At 44.9% G+C, this 26,271-nt stretch overlaps 1 protein-coding gene across 1 annotated transcript in view; it reads left to right on the top strand.

Annotated features, from left to right (window-relative positions):
* LOC142750153 (beta-1,3-galactosyltransferase 2-like) overlaps positions 1 to 24,594 on the top strand; it is a 62,384-nt gene extending 37,790 nt beyond the window's left edge. Inside the window, exon 2 of the mRNA XM_075858994.1 lies at positions 21,892 to 24,594. Coding sequence (XP_075715109.1) covers positions 21,900 to 22,931 — 1,032 coding nt within the window. The 5' untranslated portion in view covers positions 21,892 to 21,899 and the 3' untranslated portion in view covers positions 22,932 to 24,594. The remainder of the gene's footprint in view (positions 1 to 21,891) is intronic.
* The last annotated feature ends 1,677 nt before the right edge of the window (positions 24,595 to 26,271 follow it).

The raw sequence follows: 26,271 nt of genomic DNA, 5'->3' as shown, positions 1-26,271 counted from the left end.
TTAGGGAAAAATTGTGGAAAGGGGGGTTTTTGGAACCAGAGCTTCAAAGAAGTACAAAGATGGCGGACCTGGGGGCCTTTGTTAGATCCCCAGGCTGATATAACAACTGTTGTTAAAGGCCGACCGTGCCGCGGGTGGGGCGCGATGGCTTGTTTGAGGGGGTGCCCCCCTGATTGTAACACTTTAAATGCTGCGGTCGCGATTGACTGCAGCATTTAAGGTGTTAAATGGGCGGAATCAAATAACTCTGATTCAGCCAATAAGAATATTTCAAATGCATTATTATAATTCTTCATACATCAGGTTTGCAGGTGACTTATTTCTCTTGGCAAGGATATAATATATTGTTCTTCTAAGATGGGGGAGTTTTACTCACATACATATGTGCGTCTCCCTCTCTTATCTCACTCCCTCCCCCTTTTCTCCTTTCCACAAGTTGAGCATGAGCATCAAGGCCAAAGATAACTAACTTCGAAAACTACAAACTTGTCTTAAAGGAGCAGTAACTTTCTTATTCTCTACAAAGAAAGAAGATGGAGACTCCAGGCAAGATGGATGCTGCACAAAATGGATTAATTTATACATATTTTAATCACTTTCACAATAGAAGATGGTGACTTACCAACTGCGATTTTTAACACTCAAGAAAAAGTAACTTGAGAATGGTGAATATGGAAAGTCCTCAGTACAATTCTACTCAACAGCTCCCAGCATTTCAGGCAGGATTAATTAAAGTTGCCATCCCTTTAAGGGCCACCCGGTATAACAGAAAACAAGGCAATCTTGCTTTCAACTTTGTACAAAGTTATACATTAAATATTCAATTAAATAATATAATAAGCAGCACATTATTCTCCCAGGGGATAGAGAGAGGGTGCACACACAAAATGTTTCACTTCTTAATGAGGCTCTTATTTGCTGCTTCCAGTCTCCGTCCAGCCAGCTCACTGTGTGTACACTGCCGAGTACTTGTCACTGTGGAATCCCTCTCATCACACAGCCTCTGCTCCTCTTAACAGTGTGAATCTCTGCAATCTGTGTTCTCCAATTCTGCCGGACACAGGAAACGCACTGCAGTATACTGCTGCAAAACACAAGAACACAACTGCAGCCTCAGTATACTGCTGCAAAACACAAGAACACCACTGCAGCCTCAGTATACTGCTGCAAAACACAAGAACACCACTGCAGCCTCAGCATACTGCTACAGGACACAGGAACACCACTGCAGCCTCAGGATACTGCTACAGGACACAGGTACACCACTGCAGCCTCAGGATACGCTACAGGACACAGGAACACCACTGCAGCCTCAGGATACTGCTACAGGACACAGGAACACCACTGCAGCCTCAGGATACTGCTACAGGACACAGGAACACCACTGCAGACTCAGGATACTGCTACAGGACACAGGAACACCACTGCAGCCTCAGGATACTGCTACAGGACACAGGAACACCACTGCAGCCTCAGGATACTGCTACAGGACACAGGAACACCACTGCAGCCTCAGGATACTGTTGCAAAACACAGAAACACCACTGCAGCCTCATGATACTGCTACAGGACACAGGAACACCACTGCAGACTCAGGATACTGCTACAGGACACAGGAACACCACTGCAGCCTCAGGATACTGCTACAGGACACAGGAACACCACTGCAGCCTCAGGATACTGCTACAGGACACAGGAACACCACTGCAGCCTCAGGATACTGCTGCAAAACACAAGAACACCACTGCAGCCTCAGGATACTGCTACAGGACACAGGAACACCACTGCAGCCTCAGGATACTGCTACAGGACACAGGAACAACACTGCAGACTCAGGATACTGCTACAGGACACAGGAACACCACTGCAGCCTCAGGATACTGCTACAGGACACAGGAACACCACTGCAGCCTCAGGATACTGCTACAGGACACAGGAACACCACTGCAGCCTCAGGATACTGTTGCAAAACACAGAAACACCACTGCAGCCTCATGATACTGAAGCAGGACAAAGGAACACCACTGCAGCCTCGGAATAATGCTGCAGGATACAGGAAACCACTGCAGCGTTAGGATACTGCTACAGTACAAAGAAACCTCAATGCAACTGCTGGACATAGAAACCCCATTGCAGGGTACTTAGGACAAAGGAACCTCACTGCAGCCTCAGGATACATCTGCAGAACACAGGAGCCCCACTGCAGCCCTAGGATACTGCGGCAGGAAACAGGAGCCTCACTGCAGCCACATGATACTGCTGCAGGATACAGAAGCCTCACTGCAGCCACATGATACTTCTGCAGGATACAGGAGCCTCACTGCAGCCTTAGTATACTGATACAGGACAATGGAACCTCCCAGTAGCCACAGGATATGGCTGAAAAACACAGGAGCCTCACTGCAGCTACAGGATACTTCTATAGGACAAAGGAAGCTCACTGCAGCCTCAGGATACTGATACAGGACAAAGGAACACCACTGCAGCCTCAGGATACTGCTACAGGACAAAGGAACACCACTGCAGCCTCAGGATACTGCTACAGGACACAGGAACACCACTGCAGCCTCAGGATACTGCTACAGGACAAAGTAACATCACTGCAGCCTCAGGATACGGCTACAGGACAAAGGAACACCACAGCAGCCTCAGGATACTGCTACAGGACAAAGGAACACCACTGTAGCCTCAGGATACTGCTACAGGACAAAGGAGCCATACTACAGTCTCAGGATACTGCTACAGGACAAAGTAACACCACTGCAGCCTCAGGATACTACTACAGGACAAAGTAACACCACTACATCCTCAGGATACTGCTACAGGACAAAGGAACACCACAGCAGCCTCAGGATACTGCTACAGGACAAAGGAGCCCTACTACAGCCTCAGGATACTGCTACAGGACAAAGGAGCCATACTACAGCATCAGGATACTGCTACTGGACAAAGTAACACCACTGCAGCCTCAGGATATGGCTACAGGACAATGGAACACTACTTTAGCCTCAGGATACTGCTACAGGACACAGGAGCCCTACTACAGCCCCAGGAAAATGCTGCAGGACACATGATACTACTACAGGACAACAAAACCTCACTGCAGGCTCAGAATACTGCTACAGGACACAAGAGCCCCACTGAAGCTTCATGATACTGCTGAAGGACACAGGAGCCTCACTGCAGCCTTAGTATACTGATAAAGGACAATGGAACCTCCCTGTAGTCACAGGATATGGCTGAAGAACACAGGAGCCTCACTGCAGCTACAGGATACGTCTATAGGACAAAGGAAGGTCACTGCAGCCTTAGGATACTGATACAGGACAAAGGAACACCACTGCAGCCTCAGGATACTGCTACAGGACACAGGAACACCACTGCAGCCTCAGGATACTGCTACAGGACAAAGTAACAACACTGCAGCCTCAGGATACGGCTACAGGACAAAGGAACACCACTGCAGCCTCAGGATACTGCTACAGGACAAAGGAACCCCACTGCAGCCTCAGGATACTGCTACAGGACAAAGGAACACCCCTGCAGCCTCAAGATACTGCTACAAGACAAAGGAACACCACTGCAGCCTCAGGATACTGCTACAGGACAAAGGAGCCCTACTACAGCCTCAGGATATGGCTACAGGACAAAGTAACACCACTGCAGCCTCAGGATATGGCTACAGGACAAAGTAACACCACTACAGCCTCAGGATACTGCTACAGGACACAGGAGCCATACTACAGCCCCAGGAAACTGCTGTAGGACACATGACACTACTACAGGACAAAAAAAAACCTCACTGCAGCCTCAGAACACCTGCTGCAGAACACAGGAGCCCCACTGCAGGCTCAGAATACTGCTACAGGACACAAAAGCCCCACTGAAGCTTCATGATACTGCTGAAGGACACAGGAGCCTCACTGCAGCCTTAGTATACTGATACAGGACAATGGAACCTCCCTGTAGTCAAAGGATATGGCTGAAGAACACAGGAGCCTCACTGCAGCTACAGGATACTTCTATAGGACAAAGGAACCTCACTGCAGCCTCAGTATACTGATACAGGACAAAGGAACATCACTGCAGCCTCAGGATACTGCTACAGGACAAAGGAACACCACTGCAGCCTCAGGATACTGCTACAGGACAAAGGAGCCCTACTACAGCCTCAGGATACTGCTACAGTACAAAGGAGCCATACTACAGCCCCAGGATACTGCTAGAGGACAAAGTAACACCACTGCAGCCTCAGGATATGGCTACAGGACAAAGTAACACCACTACAGCCTCAGGATATGGCTACAGGACAAAGTAACACCACTACAGCCTCAGGATATGGCTACAGGACAAAGGAACACCACTGTAGCCTCAGGATACTGCTACAGGACAAAGTAACATCACTGCAGCCTCAGGATACTGCTACAGGACACAGGAGCCCTACTACAGCTCCAGGAAACTGCTGCAGGACACATGATACTACTACAGGACAAAGAAACCTCACTGCAGGCTCAGAATACTGCTACAGGACACAAGAGCCCCACTGAAGCTTCATGATACTGCTGAAGGACACAGGAGCCTCACTACAGCCTTAGTATACTGATACAGGACAATGGAACCTCCCTGTAGTCAAAGGATATGGCTGAAAAACACAGAAGCCTCACTGCAGCTACAGGATACTGCTATAGGACAAAGGAACCTCACTGCAGCCTTAGGATACTGATACAGGACAAAGGAACCCCACTGCAGCCTCAGGATACTGCTACAAGACAAAGGAACCCCACTGCAGCCTCAGGATACTGCTACAGGACAAAGGAACCCCCCTGCAGCCTCAGGATACTGCTACAAGACAAAGGAACCCCACTGCAGCCTCAGGATATGGCTACAGGACAAAGTAACACCACTGCAGCCTCAGGATATGGCTACAGAACAATGGAACACCACTGCAGCCTCAGCATACTGCTATAAGACAAAGTAACACCACTACAGCCTCAGGATACTGCTACAGGACAAAGGAACACCACTGCAGCCTCAGGATACTGATACAGGACAATGGAACACCACTGCAGCCTCAGGATACTGCTACAGGACAAAGGAACACCACTACAGCCTCAGGATACTGCTACAGGACACAGGAGCCCTACTACAGCCCCAAGAAACTGCTGCAGGACACATGATACTACTACAGGACAACGAAACCTCAGGACAACTGATACAGGACAATGGAACCTCACTGTAGCCTCAGGATACTGCTACAGGACACATGAGTCTCACTGCAGCCACAGGATACTGCTACAGGACCAATAAATCTCAGTGCAGCCACAGGATACTACTACAGAACCCAGGAACACCACTGCAGCCTCAGAATACTGCTGCCGGACACAGGAGCCTTACTGCAGCTTACTACAGCTTGCAGATACTTCTGTGCAGGGTGTGCCCCAAACCCACTTATGTATATATGTTAAAAACCTAATGTTATGTTATGTAATGCAACTGTATTTGTATTAGGAGAAAAGGTTCTTTTCCATAGAGCACTATGGATTTTGTTTGACGAGACTCTGTGAAGGCACATTAGCATCAGAGGTCAGTTGTGGCGTGCGGCCCCTTTAAAAAAAATGGGAGGAGCCTAGTCTAGAAAAAAAATAACGATTTTGAGATAGTGACAGTTGGTGAGTGATGCGGAGAGAGACATAAAGAGTGATGTTTGTGGGATAAGCAGGAGAAGGGGGAAAGAAGTCAGTACAGAGTGGCTGGATTTGCCGAGCGGGGACAAGAGCCGCTGTTGTATTGCCGGGCAGGGCGAGAGCTGCCAGATTTGATAGCCGGGCAGGGCGTGAGCTGCCAGTTCAGATTGCCATGTAGGGTGCAAGTTACCAAATGACTGATCCGCCAAATAGACTTTGTATTGCTCGGCTGAATGGCGTAGCGCTAGCTCAGCACTTCATATGAGAACAAACATCCCCTGCACCACAAGTTTAACTTGAGACTGAACCATTAGCCAACACGGTGTCCCATTCTCACCAGTTATATCAGAAACTGACAAGTATAAAGCTTATTTATTAATGAAACCGTCAAGATTATGTACCAAATATTGTAACCATGAAGATTGTGCCTCTGTTGGAGTAAAGTTCTATTCAGCATCTTATACTTGTGTCATCTGAAGTTCTTGCTGTGCAATTTCCTCTGTGGGGCAGTGACCATCCAAAACTCCCTCCCACCTGTTACAGCTGCAGGACACAGGCATCTCACTGCAGCCTCAAAATACTGCTGCAGAACACAGGAACCCCACTCAAGCCTCAGGATACAGCTACAGGACAAAGGAACGTCATTGTAGCCTCAGTATACTGCTGCAGCCTGCAGCACACAGGAGCCTCACTGCAGCCTCAGAATACTGCTGCAGAACACAGGAACCCCACTGCAGCCTCAGAATACTGCTGCAGAACACAGGAACCCAGATCAAGCCTCAGGATACAGCTACAGGACAAAGGAACGCCATTGTAGCCTCAGTATACTGCTGCAGAACACAGGAACCCCACTCAAGCCTCAGAATACTGCTGCAGAACACAGGAACCCAGATCAAGCCTCAGGATACAGCTACAGGACAAAGGAACGTCATTGTAGCCTCAGTATACTGCTGCAGCCTGCAGGACACAGGAGCCTCACTGCAGCCTCAGAATACTGCTGCAGAACACAGGAACCCCACTCAAGCCTCAGAATACATCTACAGGACAAAGGAACGCCATTGTAGCCTCAGTATACTGCTTCAGAACACAGGAACCCCACTCAAGCCTCATAATACTGCTGCAGAACACAGGAACCCCACTCAAGCCTCAGAATACTGCTGCAGAACACAGGAAGCCCACTCAAGCCTCAGAATACAGCTACAGGACAAAGGAACGCCATTGTAGCCTCAGTATACTGCTGCAGAACACAGGAACCCCACTCAAGCCTCAGAATACTGCTGCAGAACACAGGAACCCCACTCAAGCCTCAGGATACAGCTACAGGACAAAGGAACGCCATTGTAGCCTCAGTATACTGCTGCAGAACACAGGAACCCCACTCAAGCCTCATAATACTGCTGCAGAACACAGGAACCCCACTCAAGCCTCAGAATACTGCTGCAGAACACAGGAAGCCCACTCAAGCCTCAGAATACAGCTACAGGACAAAGGAACGCCATTGTAGCCTCAGTATACTGCTGCAGAACACAGGAACCCCACTCAAGCCCCAGAATACTGCTGCAGAACACAGGAACCCCACTGCATCCTCAGAATACTGCTGCAGAACACAGGAACCCCACTGCATCCTCAGAATACTGCTGCAGAACACAGGAACCCCACTCAAGACTCAGGATACAGCTACAGGACAAAGGAACGCCATTGTAGCCTCAGTATACTGCTGCAGACTGCAGGACACCGGAGCCGCTGCTCCACACTGCGCAATTACTTTGATTTCTCTTCCAAAAAATGCTTCCTAGTTCCCCCTGATGCTAGGCAAACAGAGGACTCTAATTGATTATCTATATGGTGAATATTTTTTGCTGCAGATTTCACTGCGAATCCGCAATTAATCCATCGCAAAATGCATTGCAAGGGGTGCAATCCGCAGTGAAAATCCAGGTCACTATTGACATGCTGCGGTTTTGAAAATTTGCATCAAGCCCTCAATTCCATGGGATTTGAAAACTCCCTCCACATGCATTGTACTGTAAATTACTGTGGGTTCTCATTGCAGAATCTGCACCGCAAATCCACCATGTCTGAACATGGCCTTCCACATATGGAGTATCTTATGTATATGGTCTGCTTTGGGGTCTAAATCTAAAACTTGTACTCACCATAGAGGCAGTACCCGTGGCAGCTATGGAAGCCATAAAGAGGGGGGTCCTTTCCCATGATGGTTGGAGGAAGAGAGAGGCTTACACCATTCTTATTCTTCTATTGACTCCCTTCTCTCGGGCATTTGCTGTGTGTTATCACTTCACCTGTGACAGGCAGGAGAATAGGCCTCTAGGTTCTACAACCTGTATTTAGAGGCCACATTTAGAACAGCGGTCTGTAATTGCAGTCACTTCTGTAGCTGTGTCATAAATCCCGGGGGATCTGACACATTTAAGCAAAGCATATACTCATAAAATCATCCTGGCACTGCTTACACACGGGCATGAAGCGGAAGATCGCATGTCTAATACTCCAATCTGCAAATATAATAAATAATATACGTTTTAGACGTCTGAAAGATTCAAGGCATAATGGGAAGATTAAGAAATCACTTCTGGACTACAATACATCTGTGAGTCTGGAGGAAAGTAGGTGGATCTTTTATACTAACACGTTACTTGCAAGGTATCCTATAAGGCAGAGGTCTCCAACCCGCTAGGAATGCGTGTACCACTTAAAATAACTTAACACTGGACACCATAGCTTAGTTATCTAAACGTGGGTTGACTCAGGGTCCATTTCCATTATTTTTTTCTTTCTTTTTTTTTTTGAACGGTTCACAAAGGAAAGCTTGGATGCTAAAATCATCCTGTATGCGTATTGCCACATATTCCTCTTTACATGTATATATATATACCAGCAGAGAGAGACAGCAGCACTCGGTTTTCCAGCAAAAAAAGTCCAATAGCAAAGGGTGCCAGCTAGTAGTCTTGATCCAAAGACAATGTATTTATGAATGATGGATTTATTTCTATATATATATATATATATATATATATATATATATACATACATACATATATATATATATATACATATATATATATATATATATATATGTATATATATATATATATATATATATATATATATGTATATATATATATATATATATATATATATATATATATATATATGGCTTGTCCGTTCTTTGTTCCAATTTTGTTTTTGTTTTTAGTTTTTTAACATTTTTCTAACAACAAATACACTCAACATAAGTAAATCGCGATAAATTGGGGTGGGGGGGAGGCCAAGTTACAGTCAATGAGAAATGGGAGATCAGTATCACAGTACTTTTGTATAAGGGAGGGGATGGGATGAGCTATAGACCCCCTCCCCTTCAGGCATAGTGCATCAATAGCAGCACAGCCAATGTGGCCACTCCATTGGCTGTATTAGAAGCTGGATATGTTTATCCCTAGCCCACACCAAGATAGGTTAATCCTTTGGGAAATTACCCCTTTAGTTCAATCTGCAGACAACCTAATTTGGAGCTGACTTTGGAACTCATCACTTGTCACTACAGTCTATCTAAGAACCTATTAGAGTTTATTGATGATATATCCCGTGTGTGCAATAATAACAACAAAGATTGCAATGCGACGTGCAAATGTTCTAAATAGACGTGTGGTGAGTGGGCGGGTGGCAGGAACTCAGAATTATCTCGACAGGTGGGCCCGAGGAAATACAGACTGATGTTGCTCTGACCTTTTTTTATGGCCTTGTTCACATCTTCGGAGTATTTAAAATAGGGCTGAGTAGGGAGGTCAATGAAGAAAATAAAAGGGTAGTCGGGTTAGAGAGGGGTCTATATTAGTGGGGGGAGAAATAGATTGTGGGGAGAGGACTAGACAATAGGATAAGGGGATCCTCTTGTTACAATACAACATTGAAGATAAAAATGCCCAAATAATGTCTAATAATCACATTTCTGATGCTGAATGTGAAAAATTGAAATGCAAGTTTAAAGAGGCTCTGTCACCAGATTTTGCAGCCCCTATCTGCTATTGCAGCAGATCGGCGCTGCAATGTAGATTTCAGTAACGTTTTTATTTTTAAAAAACGAGCATTTTTGGCCAAGTTATGACCATTTTTGTAGTTATGCAAATGAGGCTTGCAAAAGTCCAAGTGGACGTGTTTAAAAGTAAAAGTCCAAGTGGGCGTGTATTATGTGCGTACATCGGGGCGTTTTTAATACTTTTACTAGCTGGGTGTTCTGACGAGAAGTATCATCCACTTCTCTTCAGAACGCCCAGCTTCTGGCAGTGCAGATCTGTGACGTCACTCACAGGTCCTGCATCGTGTCAGACACATCGGCACCAGAGGCTTCAGTTGATTCTGCAGCAGCATCGGCATTTGCAGGTAAGTCGATGTAGCTACTTACCTGCAAACGCCGATGCTGCTGCAGAATCATCTGTAGCCTCTGGTGCCGATGTGTCCCCGCTCGTCTGACACGATGCAGGACCTGTGAGTGACGTCACAGCGTGATCTCTCGAGAACACGCTGTGTCTGCACTGCCAGAAGCTGGGCGTTCTGAAGAGAAGTGGATGATACTTCTCATCAGAACGCCCAGCTAGTAAAAGTATTAAAAACGCCCCGATGTACGCACATAATACACGCCCAGTTGGACTTTTACTTTTAAACACACCCACTTGGACTTTTGCAAGCCTCATTTGCATAACTACAAAAATGGTCATAACTTGGCCAATAATGCTCGTTTTTTAAAAATAAAAACGTTACTGTAATCTACATTGCAGCGCCGATCTGCTGCAATAGCAGATAGGGGCTGCAAAATCTGGTGACAGAGCCTCTTTAAGTGTATGTCCACAAATGGCAGAATGTAGGTGGGTGGCTGTTGTAGTGAACAATAGATACGACACCGCTGTTGGTTTAACTTTTTACTGTAGACAATCAGAATTGTATCTCTTCTACTTGTTTAAAACATTTAACTTCAGATAACAAATGTCTTCATAAATGGGCGCAGGAACACGGGCATGTGGTAATCACTAATGGAAGGTTGGGACATTGAAGTGCGCTGCTCAATGTCTATTTCGTCTTCCCCGAGTGGCGAAGCCTCTGGTGCACTGACAAGACTACGGGATCTATGCTTCCTTATCCTTGATCAGGGGAGAAATAAGTTCAGTACCTGTGCTCCTCAGCTCCGTCACTCTCTCTTCCTTGGGACCACGTCCAGGGTCTGGCTGCTGCGGCTTATGACTCGGAGCTGCTGGACTGCTGCACGGTTAGACTGCTACTCGGTTACCCGGCTGTACTGCTGGCCTGCTGCACAGCTGGACTGCTAAACCACTGCTCGGCTGGGCTATTGCACTGCTGGACTGCTACAGCGCTGGACTGCTGGACAGCTACACCGCTGGGCTACTGCACGGCTGGACTGCTGCACTGCTGGACTGCTGCTCGGCTGGACTGCTGCACCACTGGACTGCTGGGCTACTGCACGGCTGTACTGCTACACCGCTGGCTACGGCACGGCTGGACTGCTGCACGGCTGGACTGCTGCACAGCTGGTGATTGCTGGGCGGCTCGTGCTGTTGGCTTCTGAGCGGCTAGGGCCGGCGGCTGCTGGGCGGCTAGTGCTTGTGGCTGCTGGGTTGGGGGGCTGGGTGCTCACTGCGGCCTCTGATATGGACAACCTCGTCCTACACGGGTCTTCTCTCCCCGCTCTGTCTCTCTTTCCCCCTCTCCTCTGTTCCCCTATGCTGCCTCTTCCTTTCTCCTCACCTCACACACACTGATCACCGCTCCTTCGGCAGTTATAGCTCCTTCACACGCTCCTCTCTCCTCTTCGCGCCCTTTCTTTCTCCTCCTCGCCCTGCGTCACTTCCGACTCCTGCTCCTCCGGTTCCTCCCGCGGCTTCCTTTTCTTCAATGGCACCCGGCGATGAACTGCCATTGTCAGGACAATGACAACGCGCGTCCGCTTGGAGCCGAACTTCCGGTGAGTCTGCATGATCCCTGCGTTGTCTCCCCAGCGTTCCAGTGCCGGCCGTGATGACCGCCCTTACAAGAAGTCTAGCAAGCAAAATGGGGCAGCTGGATGCCTTGGTACTGGAGGAACATATAGATATAGTTGGTGTTGCTGAAACACGGCCGAACTCTTCAAATGACTGGACTGTAAATCTACAGGGTTTTACACTGTTTTGAAAAGACAGAGCAAATAGGAAAAGCGGTGGTGTATGTGTATGTGAGAAGTGATATGAAGGCGGTGGTGTATGTCTGTATGTGAGAAGTGATATGTAGGCGGTGGTGTATGTCTGTGTGATGGTGCATTATGTGTGGTTTATTGTGAGCCCTCAGCAGAGAGAAATGACTCTGTAATCAGGTACCACAGGCCATGCTCCTGATTTTATGGTCCGCAAAAGCGAGTGTCTGTCCGTGGCCGGCCGTGCCTGTAATCACCGGCCGTAATTACGGGCACAGCCGTGTGCAGGGGGCCTTAGGCTGAGACCAGCGCTCTGAGGAGTTTCCTGTGATTACCTGATTTTGTGGACTGTGTGCTGTTCCTGCATTGAAGGCTACTTGTTCTGTCAGCATTGGATGAAATAAACCCTGTTGGAGTTGCCCTGTCGTCACTGGCTCTGTTGATCGTGTATTGGCCTAATGAACCTCATGACAACTGGTGTCAGAAGTGGGATCAACAGTGTGCAGGGGAGATGGACAGAGGTCTGCACACCAGGATGTCTATCATGAGGAGAGCAATTGTAGTTTACCAGGAGGCAATGACTGTCTCGGACCAAAGTCTACAGAAGACATTGAACGCTGGGCTTGGGATCGGGCTCTGACTATGGCAAGGAAGGAACAAGTTCTTGTGACAGCTAGGGAGTTGCACCTGGAGACCATGGATGTTCTGGGATGTTTGGCCTCCAAGGATGATAAGTTCTGGGACTGGGACTGGTGTCCAGAGGTGAGTGATGTGGAGTGTGGGGGCAGCATATCCTATAAGACGTGGGAGCACCAGTAAGAGGGAAAAGATTCTGAACTTAATTCAGGACCGGAAGGAATGCATACAGAGGATGTCTATATATCTACAGAAACAAATGCTGTGGATGATGAAGATACAGGAGCTGTAACTAGCGCTGGACCTCCTGAAACCTTTTACACTGAGATCACCAGTGCCAGTTCTGAAAGCCCAACTGAGGTTAAAGGGAATGTGTCGCAAATTAACCTTTTTTTTTTGTTTTTGTTTTTTTAAGTAAGTTACTTATTGCTATTATATTTTTTAAGTTTTTTTGCTGTATTTTTTTTTCTTCCACATGGTGGAAAGTATTAAAAATGAAATAATAATTTGACATGTTTTTCTATGTTGGCCACCAGAGGGAGCACTTCCCAGAATTACAGCAAGGTGAATAAGGCAAAGCAACCTAACTCACAGCTGCCGTAAATGTGGGAGGGAATCTCACCCCCCCCCCCTCCTACAAGCCAAGAAAAGGTGTCTTCAAATTGCTAAGCAGTGTCCGGCTGCCATTTTGGGTGTGATTCTGCAGCTGGCAGAAGCTATAGGACACACCAAAAGGCTAGGTATGTTCACACGCTTACTAAATAAAGGGAAAACAGCTCCTGATTTTCAGCCATTTTTTAATCAAACTCGTGTTTTTGACTGCGTTTTTTATGCCCGTTTTTGGAGCTGTTTTTTTATAGAGTCAATGAAAAACTGCTCCAAAAACATCCCAAGAAGTGATATGCACTTCATTTTGGCGGGCGTCTTTTTACGTGCCGTTTTTGGAAAACGGCCACGTAAAAAATGCCCCGTCATTCTGCTTCCGATTTTTCAGCTGTTTTTCGGAACATTCACGGCCTGAAAAACGGCTGAAAACACTGCGTGTGAGCATACCCTTAGAGTGATGAAAGTGAAGTGAATGACTTTTCAGTTGACAGGTTCACACGGCGTGTATTTGACACGTTTTTTTGTGCATTTTACTTGCCAAAAACTGCATCAAAAGACTCTTGATTACACCTTTTTATTTACATAATTGGTAAAGTGCGCAACTAGTACATACAACGCTCTTTATTTCTTTAATAAAGAAATGTTGAGTCAATGGCCAAAGCGAGCCGTTAGTTTTTTACGCAAGCGTTTTTAAAAAAGAACAGTGGGTGGGGTTCTGTGTGGCGTAGTTGCATGTTTAGGGGGAATTGTGTGTGGGGGGTGCTCGCCGCTGATTCTTCAAAACAGCTGATAAGCGGCTATGAAGGATCAGTGGCGCCCGTGCATACGCCGCTGCAAAAAAATAGGTCACAGCTCTGCTGCGCACACTACACACACACACACAGCCCTACTGTGCGAGTGCACACACTCAGCTCTGCTACACAGACACACACAGCACTGCTACACAGACACACACACTCAGCTCTCCTACACAGAAACACACACTCAGCTCTGCTACACAGACAAGCGCAGCTCTGCTTCATCTGACAAGCTCAGCTCTGCTACATCTGACAAGCTCAGCTCTGCTACATCTGACAAGCTCAGCTCTGCTACATCTGACAAGCTCAGCTCTGCTACATCTGACAAGCTCAGCTCTAACACATCTGACAAGCTCAGCTCTGCTACATCTGACACGCTCAGCTCTGCTACATCTGACACGCTCAGCTCTGCTTCATCTGACAAGCTCAACTGTGCTACATCTGACAAGCTCAACTGTGCTACATCTGACAAGCTCAGGTCTGCTACATCTGACAAGCTCAACTGTGCTACATCTGACAAGCACAACTGTGCTACATCTGACAATCACAACTGTGCTACATCTGACAAGCTCAGCTGTGCTTCATCTGATTAAAACATGATTACAGTACATGACAGTTGTCCCATAGCGAGGCAGGGACTCCAAGCGTCATACATAACTATGATGCTAGGAGCCGGGCTCCCTGCAGTGTGACTGACACACACACACACACACACACACACACACAACCACCCCACATAAATTAATTTAAAAAAAATCATGACACTGTCCCTTTAAAGGGAATGTGTCACTTGAAATTATTATTATTTTTTTCAGTTAAACAATTAGTATTTAAGTGATTACACATTGTCTTAATTTTTTTAATTTTTTCACAAGTGAGGAAATATTATAAATTAGATTCTAATTTATAACATTTCCATGTGCTGGCCACTAGAGGGAGCAGTTCCCAAAATTGCAGCATGGTCACTGTGGTAAAGCAACCTCATTGATATATGCTGCAAATTTGGGGTGGACACACTCTCCTCTAGTGTCCTCACACAATCCCCCCTCCCTTCTTCTGGCTAGTGCCAGGAGAAGGAAGGGTTTGAATGTCTTCAAACCTCCTACACTGTGTGCCGCCATTTTCTGAGTGACTGCACTGTGCTAGAAGGATTAGATACAAGGCTCAGCAGACAGTATCACACGAACATACACGAACATAATACACACATCACATACACGAATATAAATTACCCTCTCCTGCGGCCGCCTCCGCTGGTCTACGCTCCTCTTCCTTGCGCCTTCACTTCGTTGAACTTATGGCCGGAAGCCGTGGCCGGAAGCCGTGGCCGGAAGTCGTCATCTTACTGTCCGGCAGCGGCTTCCGGTCCACATGAAAATGGCGCCGGATTTCGCTCTACGAACGAGCTTAGTTTTGGTCTGTGTGGGAGCGGCGCATGCACCGTTCCCACACAGACGGCGCACGCAACTGAGACTGGAACGGCTCCCGTTCGCATTCTCTATGGGGATGTATGTGCCGTATTCCATCTCTGTATGTGTCGTTAATCGACACATACAGAGATGAAAAAAAAAATGGCAGCCCCCATAGAGAAGTAAAAGTAAGAATACATTAAAAAGTAAAAAATGAGAACGCAATTAAATAACATTTTTGTTAATATTATATTAAAAGCAATATAATAATAAAAAAAAATAAAAAATCATGACACCTTCCCTTTAAAGATTCTAATTTATAACATTTCCATGTCCTAGTCACTAGAGGGAGCAGTTCCCAAAATTGCAGCATGGTCAATGTGGTAAAGCAACCTCATTGCTTTATGCTGCAAATTTGGGGTAGACACACTCTCTCTACTGTCCTCACACAATCCCCCCTCCCTTATTCTGGCTAGTGCCAGGAGAAGGAGGGGTTTGAACCTTCAAACCTCCTACACTGTGTGCCACCATTTTCTGAGCGACTGCACAGTCTAGGAGGATTAGATACAGTGCTCAGCAGACAGTATAACATGAACATACACGAACATAATACACACATCACATACACAAACATAAATTACCTGCTCCTGCGGCCGCCTCCACTCCTATTCCTTGCGCCTTCGTTTCCTTGAACATATGGCCGGAAGCCGCGGCCGTAATTCGTCATCTTACTGTCCGGCAGCGGCTTCCGGTCCACATAAAAATGGCGCAGAATTTCGCTCTGCGAACGAGCATAGTTTTGGTCTGTGTGGGAGCGGCGCATTCGCCGTTCCCACACAGACGGCGTACGCCGCAGAGAATAGAACGGCTCCTGTTCGTATTCTCTATGGGGTTGTATGTGCCGTATTCTATCTCTGTATTTGTCGTTAATCGACACATACAGAGATGAAAAAAAAATGGCAGCCCCCATAGAGAAGTAAAAGTAGGTACAAAGTTAAAAGTAGAACACGAGAACACAAATGAATAAAATTTATGTTAATACCATATTAAAAGCAATATGCTAAAAAAATAAATCATGACACCTTCCCTTTAAGGCACACGTAACATACCCACTAGTGAGCAATGATGTTTGTGCTTCTCCTTGCGATGTGTTTCCTGCGTTCCCTTCACCCCAGGATTTCCAAGAGGTTGAGGAACCCAACTCTATTGTTACCTTGATGTCTGATTTGTCTTTGTCCAATGATGTTGTGGATGTTACGGTCAGTATGGACTCTCCGGGCACACAGTCTTCCAACATGGATGAAGAGAACACTGGAGTGTCAGCGAGTTCTAAGGTGGAAGAAGGAGTGTTGGAGGAGCAGGTCTACGAAGGACAACAAGACACTGGTCTCAACAGCAGTGGTGATATCCATGATGGTGAGACTTCAGACCCTTTTCAAATATGAACATGGCCCTTGTTTTCTCAAACCGATTTGACTTCTATCTCCCCATCTTCTGCCACCAACTTCTCTGGACTCACTACAATTCTGAACAGTGACTGCATTTTCTGGTATGATCTTTGCCTGGGTGATGGGTTAGATAGTATGCCAGCATTACCGAATATATTGTGGTGGGATGCAGTGGGGAGGAAAGTGTCTGGATGGACCATGCGAAGTCTGCAGAAACCTGTAAACTGGATGAAAGGTCCAAAGAAACCTCCTGACCCCAGAGACTTCATCTCACGGGCTGGACTGTCCTGGAAGCCACTGGATCAGATCTTCCAAAACGAACAGATAACGTGGAACATTTGTAGAAATTTCTTGAACCTTCTGATTGTGTTTCCAGACATTGCGTTTTTCCCCGGATATACATGTGCACTGGACTTTCTTTACAGCCTGTGTTCCTATTGAACAGTAATAAGTGGCTTATGAGTGAGGTGGCCTGCGGCCTGAGTAGGCCACTTGGCCAGCTCACTTACTATATGAGAGGTTTTGATGCAATATGTGTGGTTTATTGTGAGCCCTCAGCAGAGAGAAATGACTCTGTAATCAGGTACCACAGGTCGTTTCTCCAGCCTATGGACAATCAGATGAGTCATAGGTACAGTTCACGAGACATAAAGTGTCCTCATTGTCCAGTCTCCACAGGGGGTCATCAAGAGGCACCACCATCACTCAGCCAGAGTGCAGACCAGCAAACCAAGCAGATCCAATTCCCCCGCCCCCCCCCCCCCCTATCCTCATCCTGGCTGAGGCAATAGACATAATAGTACAAAAGACCACAACTCACATACAGATAGTAGAACTACAAACTACAAACTAAAGTCATTATAACAAATGATGGTGACTAGAAACTCCCAGGATGTTCATCCCCATGAGGGGTATATAAGGGTTTGTCCTGGGAAGGTTGGAGATCTCCTGGATGTAGACTTTAATGAGAGCTGAAGCTGAGGCCAGCGCTCTGAGGAGTTTCCTGTGATTACCTGATTTTGTGGACTGTGTGCTGTTCCTGCATTGAAGGCTACTTGTTCTGTCAACATTGGATGAAATAAACCCTGTTGGAGTTGCCCTGTCGTCACTGGCTCTGCTGATCGTGTATTAACCTAATGAACCCCATGACAGTTTGTATGTGAGAAGTGATAGGAAAGGCGGTGGTGTATGTCTGTATGTGAGAAGTGATATGAAGGTGGGGGTGTATGTTTGTATGTGAGAAGGGATATGAAGGCAGTAGTGTATGTCTGTATGTGAGAAGTGATATGAAGGTGGTGGTGTATGTCTGTATGTGAGAAGTGATAGGAAAAGCGGTGGTGTATGTCTGTATGTGAGAAGTGATATGAAGGCGGTGGTGTATGTCTGTATGTGAGAAGTGATATGAAGGTGGTGGGGTATGTCTGTATGTGAGAAGTGATAGGAAAGGTGGTGGTGTATGTCTGTATGTGAGAAGTGATATGAAGGCAGTGGTGTATGTCTGTATGTGAGAAGTGATATGAAGGCGGTGGTGTATGTCTGTATGTGAGTAGTGATATGAAGGCGGTGGTGTATGTCTGTATGTGAGAAGTGATATGAAGGCGGTGGTGTATGTCTGTATGTGAGTAGTGATATGAAGGCGGTGGTGTATGTCTGTATGTGAGAAGTGATATGAAGGAGGTGGTGTATGTCTGTATGTGAGAAGTGATTTGAAGGCGAGTTTGAAAGAGACAATAGTGGGTGAAGATTGTGAGGAGATTGAAACCTTGTGGGTGGAATTACAAAGGGAGGTAAACACTGGAAAAAATTGTTTTGGTGTAATCTATAGACCCCCCAATATATCTGAGGGGATGGAGGGTCAGCTATATAAACAGATGGAGTGGGCTGCACAGGGGGATACTGTAGTGATAATGGGAGACTTTAATTACCGGGATATTAATTGGGGTCATGGTTTGGCTACTGTGAAGGGGAGACATTTCCTCAACCTGTTTTATGGCCCAGTTTGTGGAAGACCCGACTAGGGGTGAAGCTCTGTTGGATCTGGTCATTTCTAATAATGCAGAGCTTGTTTGGAATGTCAATGTTCATAAAAACCTCGGTAAAAGTGATCATAATATAGTTACATTTTACCTTTACTGTAAAAAACAAACACAGGCTGGGAGGGCAAAAACATTTAATTTTAAGAAGGCCAATTTCCCCAGGATGAGGGCTGCAATTCAGGACATAGACTGGGAATATGTCAAATGTCAAATAATGGTACAAATAATAAATGGGAGATCTTAAAATCCACTTTGTATAATTATAGTGCAAAATGTATTCCTATAGGTAACAAGTATAAACAACTAAAATTAAACCCCACATGGCTTACACCTTCTGTAAAAAGGGCAATATATGACAACAAAAAAAAAAGGCATTTGAAAAATACAAATCTGAGGGTACAGCTGTAGCCTTTGTAGATTACAAGGAGCTCAATAAAATCGGCAAAAAAGTAACAAAATCAGCAAAAATACAAAATGAAAGGCGGGTGGCGAATGATAGTAAAACAAATCCCCAAAAATTCTTCGAGTATATAAATGTAAAAAAGCCAAAGTCTGAACATGTAGGACCCCTAAATAGTGGTAATGAGGAGTAGATATGGTAGATATGGTCCAAGCTAAGTTAAATAAAATAAATGAGCACAAGGCCCCGGGACCAGATGGGTTACACCCTAGAGTTCTTAAAGAGCTTAGTTCAGTTATTTCTGTCCCCCTCTTCATAATATAGAGATTCTCTAGTGACTGGTAAAGTGCCAAGGGACTGGCACAGAGCAAATGTGGTGCCTATTTTCAAAATGGGCTCTAGGTCTTCCCCTGGTAATTATAGACCAGTAAGCTAAACATCCATCATGGGGAAAATGTTTGAGGGGCACTTAAGGGACTATATACAGGAGTATGTGACAAAAATTTTTATTATAAGTGACAGCCAGCACGGTTTTACTAAGGACAGAAGTTGTCAAACTAACCTGATATGTTTTTATGAAGAGGTGAGTAGAAGCCTAGACAGAGGGGCCGCTGTGGATATAGTGTTTTTGGTCTTTGCAAAGGCATTCAACACTGTCCCTCATAGACATCTAATGGGTAAATTAAGGACTATGGGGTTAGAAAGTAGAGTTTGTAATTGGATTGAAAATTTGCTCAAGGACCGTATCCAGAGAGTTGTGGTCAATGATTCCTACTCTGAATGGTCCCCGGTTATAAGTGGTGTACCCCAGGGTTCAGTGCTGGGACCACTATTATTCAACTTATTTATTAATGATATAGAGGATGGGATTAATAGTACTGTTTCTATTTTTGCACATGACACCAAGCTGTGTAATATAGTTCACTCTATTGAAGATGTTCAGAAATTACAAGCCGATTTGGACACACTGAGTGTTTGGGCATCCACTTGGCAAATGAGGTTTAATGTAGATAAACATCTTATCATATGTCCTAGGGGGAGCTACAATGGGGGAGTCACTTTTGAGAAGGATCTGGGTGTACTTGTAGATTATAGACTAAATAACAGCATGCAATCTCAATCAGCTGCTTCTAAGGCCCGCAAGATATTGTCGTGTATTAAAAGAGGCATGGACTTGCGGGACAAGGATGTAATATTACCATTTTACAAAGCATTAGTGAGGCCTCATCTAGAATATGCAGTTCAATTCTGTTCTCCAGTTCATAGAAAGGATGCCCTGGAGTTGGAAAAAATACAAAGAAGAGCAACTAAACTAATAAGGGGCATGGAGAATCTAAGTTATGAGAAAAGATTAAAAGAATGAAACCAATTTAGCCTTGAAAAGAGACGACTAAGGGGGGACATGATTAACTTATATAAATATATGCATGGCCCATACAAGAAATATAGTGAAATCCTGTTCCATATAAAACCCCCTCAAAAGACAAGGGAGCACTCCCTCCTGTAACGTCTATGGCCGGGGGTCGTCGTTCAGACTAACCCCTTGACGGCCCCGGCCATGGACATCTCTCTTCACGGCGTCAGCTCCCTCCAGGGATATGCCGGCACTCACTTTCGGGTCCTCAAACTGATTCCCGCAGGGCCAGTACGCGTCCAGCTGTCACCCGTCAATTATTTGCCCAAATGGCTGCTGGACTATAAAAAGGGGCTCTGCCCACTGGTTCCTTGCCTGAGCGTTGTTGTATACCTAAGTTTGTCTTGCAAAAGGTCTCCCAGTGTTTTCCAGTTCCCAGTGTTACCCGTTCCTGCTGCCTGTACCCTTTCCCGTGCTATCGTATCTACAGTGAAAGTCAAGTCGAGTCTTCCACTGCATCCACGGTGCTACCTGCTGAGAGAGTCAAGTCGTGCCTTCCGCTGCACCCACGGTGCTACCTGCTGTGAAAGTCAAGTCGTGCTCCCGCTACTGTCTACATTGCCTCAGGTACCCGTTCCGAACTATAGACATTGTTTTGTACCTTGTTTGCCAGCTGCTTCCCCGCTATGCGGTATGGCCCAGTGGGTCCACACCCCGCGCCGTGACACCTCCGTCTAGATAAAAAAAAGGTTCAATCTCCGGAGATGACAAGTCTTCTTTACTGTGAGAACTGTGAATCTGTGAAATAGCCGACCACAGGAGCTGGTCACAGGATGGGACAGTAAATGGCTTTAAAAAGGCATAATTTCATAAACCTAAAAAATATCAGCTCCTATATCAATGTGTAGAATTTTTGTTTCATCCCTTCCCCATTCCTTGGTTGAACTTGATGGACATGTGTCTTTTTTCATCTGTACTAACTATGTAACTATATGTAACTTTGTGTTGGAGGCTCCATTAGGGGCCTCTGTCGCAGATCCTGTCGAGATGACCAGAACCAATAGCGCTATATGCTGCACTATTGTTTCTGATAAAACTACAGACACCCTGACGGAAAGCCAATGAAACCCATTAAAGTCAATATGTTCCGTGATGGAGCAGAACAATAGAAACCTCTGTCGCAGGTGTGACCATAGCCTAATTTGAGACATTTGGTTTTTGTTTATCTCATGTGGTTTGTGGTGGAACCTTGGTGTAATTAAGAGGCCACCATGATGTAAGTAAGTGAACACAAGCAAGTAAATTGTCTTTGTGTTTTTTAGGTGGCATCATGATAAGAAGACTGCACATTTGGAGATACTTTAAACTATGTCTTATAAGTGTGGTATTTTACACATTGTTTACCATATTTGATGGAGATAATTACATCTTGGACACATGGAACTGGCTCCGACATCACCTACATCTCCAATCTTTCACAAGTCATATCATTATCCTGAACTCTTCATCCTCTACCACACATCACTCTCTGGCATTGCCTTATCCATATCCTTATAGGTTTCTAATTAACCAACCAGAAAAATGTCAAAATAGGAACCCATTCCTTGTTCTCCTGGTGATGGGAGAGAGTCAAGGTGTGAAATCTAGAGATACCATTCGGACCACTTGGGGAAATTTAAGCAACTACGAAGATGTTGACATCATAAGAATTTTTTTGGTTGGCATCTCTCCCAATATGACTTTTACCATACAGAGGTCCCTCGAAGAGGAAAGTAGCATTTATGGGGACATTGTTCAACAGGACTTCTTGGATACATATAGTAATCTAACTCTGAAAATTTTAATGGGAATGGAGTGGGTGACAAAATTCTGCCCTAATGTCTCTTATGTAATGAAAGTAGACAACGATGTCTTTCTCAATGTCAACTATCTTGTCCACCAACTTCTACATCCACAACTTCCACCTCTTAGTAATTTTTTAACTGGGTTTATTGTGTGCTATACAGGACCCATAAGGAACAACAATAGCAAATGGTATATACCTGAGGAAGTGTATCCTGGGGACACATATCCACCATACCCATCTGGTCCAGCATACGTGTTTTCAGGAGATATGTCTCGAAAGATCTATGAAGTGGCACAAGATATCTTAGTCTTTGGCATTGAAGATGCTTTTATTGGTGTATGTTTGTATAAACTGAATATTTTACCTACAAAAGCACCAAAAAATATGTTTCATGGGCACAAGATTGATTATAATCCCTATACCTTCTGCAATCTCGTCATGGTTCACCACTATAAGGATAATGACTTGCTAAAAGTTTGGGAAGACTTCTGGATGAAAAAGAGATTTACATGTTGATATAGGAAGGAATGCATTAGGTTTTTAATTGTTAATTTCTGTAGGGAATACCTATAATTGTTTGTAGGTTCTATGTAAAACAAATCTGGTACATTGGTGATTCCTATAAGTTGGCCATAGACATAAGTTAGCTATGGGCCAAATTAATTTTTCGACTTGACCAAATGCATGTTATTTTTATAGGGGAGAGAGATCAGCAGCTACCATATGCCTATGATGTCACTTATGTAAGAGGATTGGGCAGGTGAAAAGCCAAACTTTCCCATCGCTGCTTTAGCACAGTCCCTCAATCTCAGATGTGATATTAGCTAGTATATTGCAGCGCCATAACAACACCAACACGCTTCTTGTATAAAAGGGTGGTGTTCCTGCCAACAAGTGTTCAGCCTCCTTCACATGGGCTGAAGTGGGAGCTGCACATTAATGCAGCTCTCACTTAAGCCTGCTTTAGATTCCTGGCTTTAAAACAAAAATGGCTTTTTCCCTATCTCCGATAGGAATAGATGGAGAGCTGCTTGCCTCCTCCTGGTACCTGCAAAACAAGAAAATAGAAAAACATCTACGAGACATAATCACCTGGCATCCGGACAGTTTCTTGAAGGACCAGTTTACCCAAACGGTACGTTTACAGTCCATAGGCTGTAGTTGGGAAGGGGGCACTTCACCCTCCTCAAAGACTGCAATTGGAGGCTATACAGTTCACTCTCCTTACAGGCCACCAAGCCTTTACATGATGAACAAACCACAACTACTGGCCCAGCGATTCAATCCTTTTTTTACAGCTTTGAAAGTAGATATTTTCACAGACATTATTTAAAAAGAAGCACGTCTTGAGAAGCGTACATACTTCAGCAGATCATAAACGTTGAAGAGTGTTAAAGCTGGCTGCTTAGGAAATGCTTTTAAGCATGGTGACTTTTTTCCATCATTTTATTTCAACAGGGATTACCTAAACTCCGTTGAGCCTGGTGAGTCGCACATGTGCACCCACCTCTCCATTCATTCTCCACCTGGGTGCGGCACACTTCAGAAGATTCACCAGGCAGGACGGTAGTTGGGTGACCCCCCCCCCATTCTCCATATTAGTGCATGTCCCATAGGAGGTCCCCTGTGGTGGATATGCCATAAATGTCTGTGATGGATATACCCTTTTAAATAAATGGGGTTGTCCGCTTTCAGCAAGGGATAGGAGGATCCAAGTTTTCACCTTTAGGGAGTATCAGGGCCCATAGGGATAGAATAGTTGGATGCAGCATTTTGTCAAAAAGAGGGGACCTGATAAAGTTATTCGTATAAATTGTATCAAAATGACTGCATGATATTCAATGAGATATGTATGAGATATGTTTTAAGATTCTCTTAAAAGAAGACATTCCCCAAGATGACGTCATCAGGCATTCAAGAGTAATGACTACCAGATGTGTTTGAAGGCATTCAACTAGAAAGCATCTTGTTACCTTATATAGAAGTGGACGTACACATTGTATACCTGGCTTTATCTGATTGGTTAATATTTGTTAAGTGAAAGCATGAACCTATAAATAAAGGCTCCATTCACGGCCATTTGAGATTTCTGTACATCAAACCATTGTATGTGCAATGTTTCCCAATCGGTCATTTTTTGTGAATTTGAATGAATCCTGGACAAAATCTGTTATTTAGAAAAGGGGTGAAGTAAGCATTTGGACAAAACAAGTGTTTCATCGATTTTATTAGAAATTGTCAGTGAAAATAAAAATTAAATAAAAAAAATAATAATATGTAAGTTTATATAGTATGTTCAGTTTATAATGTGGAAAAACTGATTTGCGGTAAAGCAAAAAAGAGAGGTGCCTTAATTCCCAGCCGGCTAAAGAGATAGTGTAATATATTAAAATATAACTTTTATTGGGTATAAATTAAACAGCAGGTAACTAAACCATAAGGCTGGGTTCACACGACCTATTTTCAGATGTAAACGAGGCGTATTATGCCTCGTTCTACGTCTGAAAATAGGGCTACAATACGTCGGCAAACATCTGCCCATTCATTTGAATGGGTTTGCCGACGTACTGTGCAGACGACCTGTAATTTACGCGTCGTCGTTTGACAGCTGTCAAACGACGACGCGTAAATTGACTGCCTCGGCAAAGAAGTGCAGGGCACTTCTTTGCAACGTAATTTGAGCCGTTCTTCATTGAACTCAATGAAGAGCAGCTCAAGATTTACGAGCGTCACAGACGCCTCGCAAAATACGAGGAGGAGCTTTTACGGCTGAAACGAGGCAGCTGTCTTCTCCTGAAAACAGTCTGTCATTTCAGCCGTAAAAGCCTCTCATCGTGTGCACATACCCTAACACACAATGTTAAAAATTAGCCAATGCTCACTGACAGTAATGTATTTTGCATCACTCAGATGCAGACAGAAAATAGGCAATAGGATATGTCTGTATTAATGCATACCAACAGTATCTGCAGTAACTGTGGCATGCAAATCAATGGCGTCAGTGGCTACCGAATCAGTGAGGTATTGTAATTAAAATGGAGATAGAAGCTCCCCCCCCCCCCCCGACATGTTTCGCTACAACGTAGCGTCCTCAGGGGTACAAATGGGGTATCTGAAGGCGTGTTGCTGATACGCCCTTCTTAAGCCCTCGGGCCGCCATGACAGTGGGCGTGAAAACACTGAGACCCAATAGAATGAGGCCATACAGCCTGGCCATCATCTGTGAGACGGACAGGTCTGAGGGCCAATGGCAACTGTCAGTATGTTGCACCAATCCAGAGGAAAGGCACGCGCCTGCGTGCAGAGTGCTGAGCAACAGCGATAGAACAAAGTGTGAGACCGCAAGAGCTGCGCATGTCACTGCACTTAGAGGAATACGGACTGGTAAGTGAAGAATGGAAAGAAGAAGAAAGAGAGAAAAAATATACAAAATACAAAAGACAGAAAGGAGTGCTCAGTTTTCATTGCTACCATATTGGGGTACATGTGACTTTTGATCAATTTTTATTCCTTTTTTTTTTTGCAAGGCAAGGTGACCAAAAAACAGCAATGCTTGTATTATTTTTTTTATATTTTTTTTTTTTACAGTTTTCACCATGTGCCACAAATGACATATTAACTTTATCCTGTGGGTTGATACGATTACGTAAATACTATATGTATATAAAAAAAAATTATGTTTTACAGCTTTTGCACACTAAAATGCCTTTTTTTTTTAAATAGAATTTTTGTGTCACCATATTCCAAAAGCCACAACCTTTTTATTTTCCATCTAGAAAGCTGAGTAATTGCTTCTTTTTTGCAGGACGGTCTTTAGTTTTTATTGGTAGCATTTTGAGGTACATGCAACTTTTTG

The sequence above is a fragment of the Rhinoderma darwinii genome, chromosome 3 (assembly GCF_050947455.1).
Source record: "Rhinoderma darwinii isolate aRhiDar2 chromosome 3, aRhiDar2.hap1, whole genome shotgun sequence".
In the NCBI taxonomy this organism is placed as follows: Eukaryota; Metazoa; Chordata; class Amphibia; order Anura; family Rhinodermatidae; genus Rhinoderma; species Rhinoderma darwinii.
This window is presented reverse-complemented; position numbering and strand designations above follow the sequence as displayed.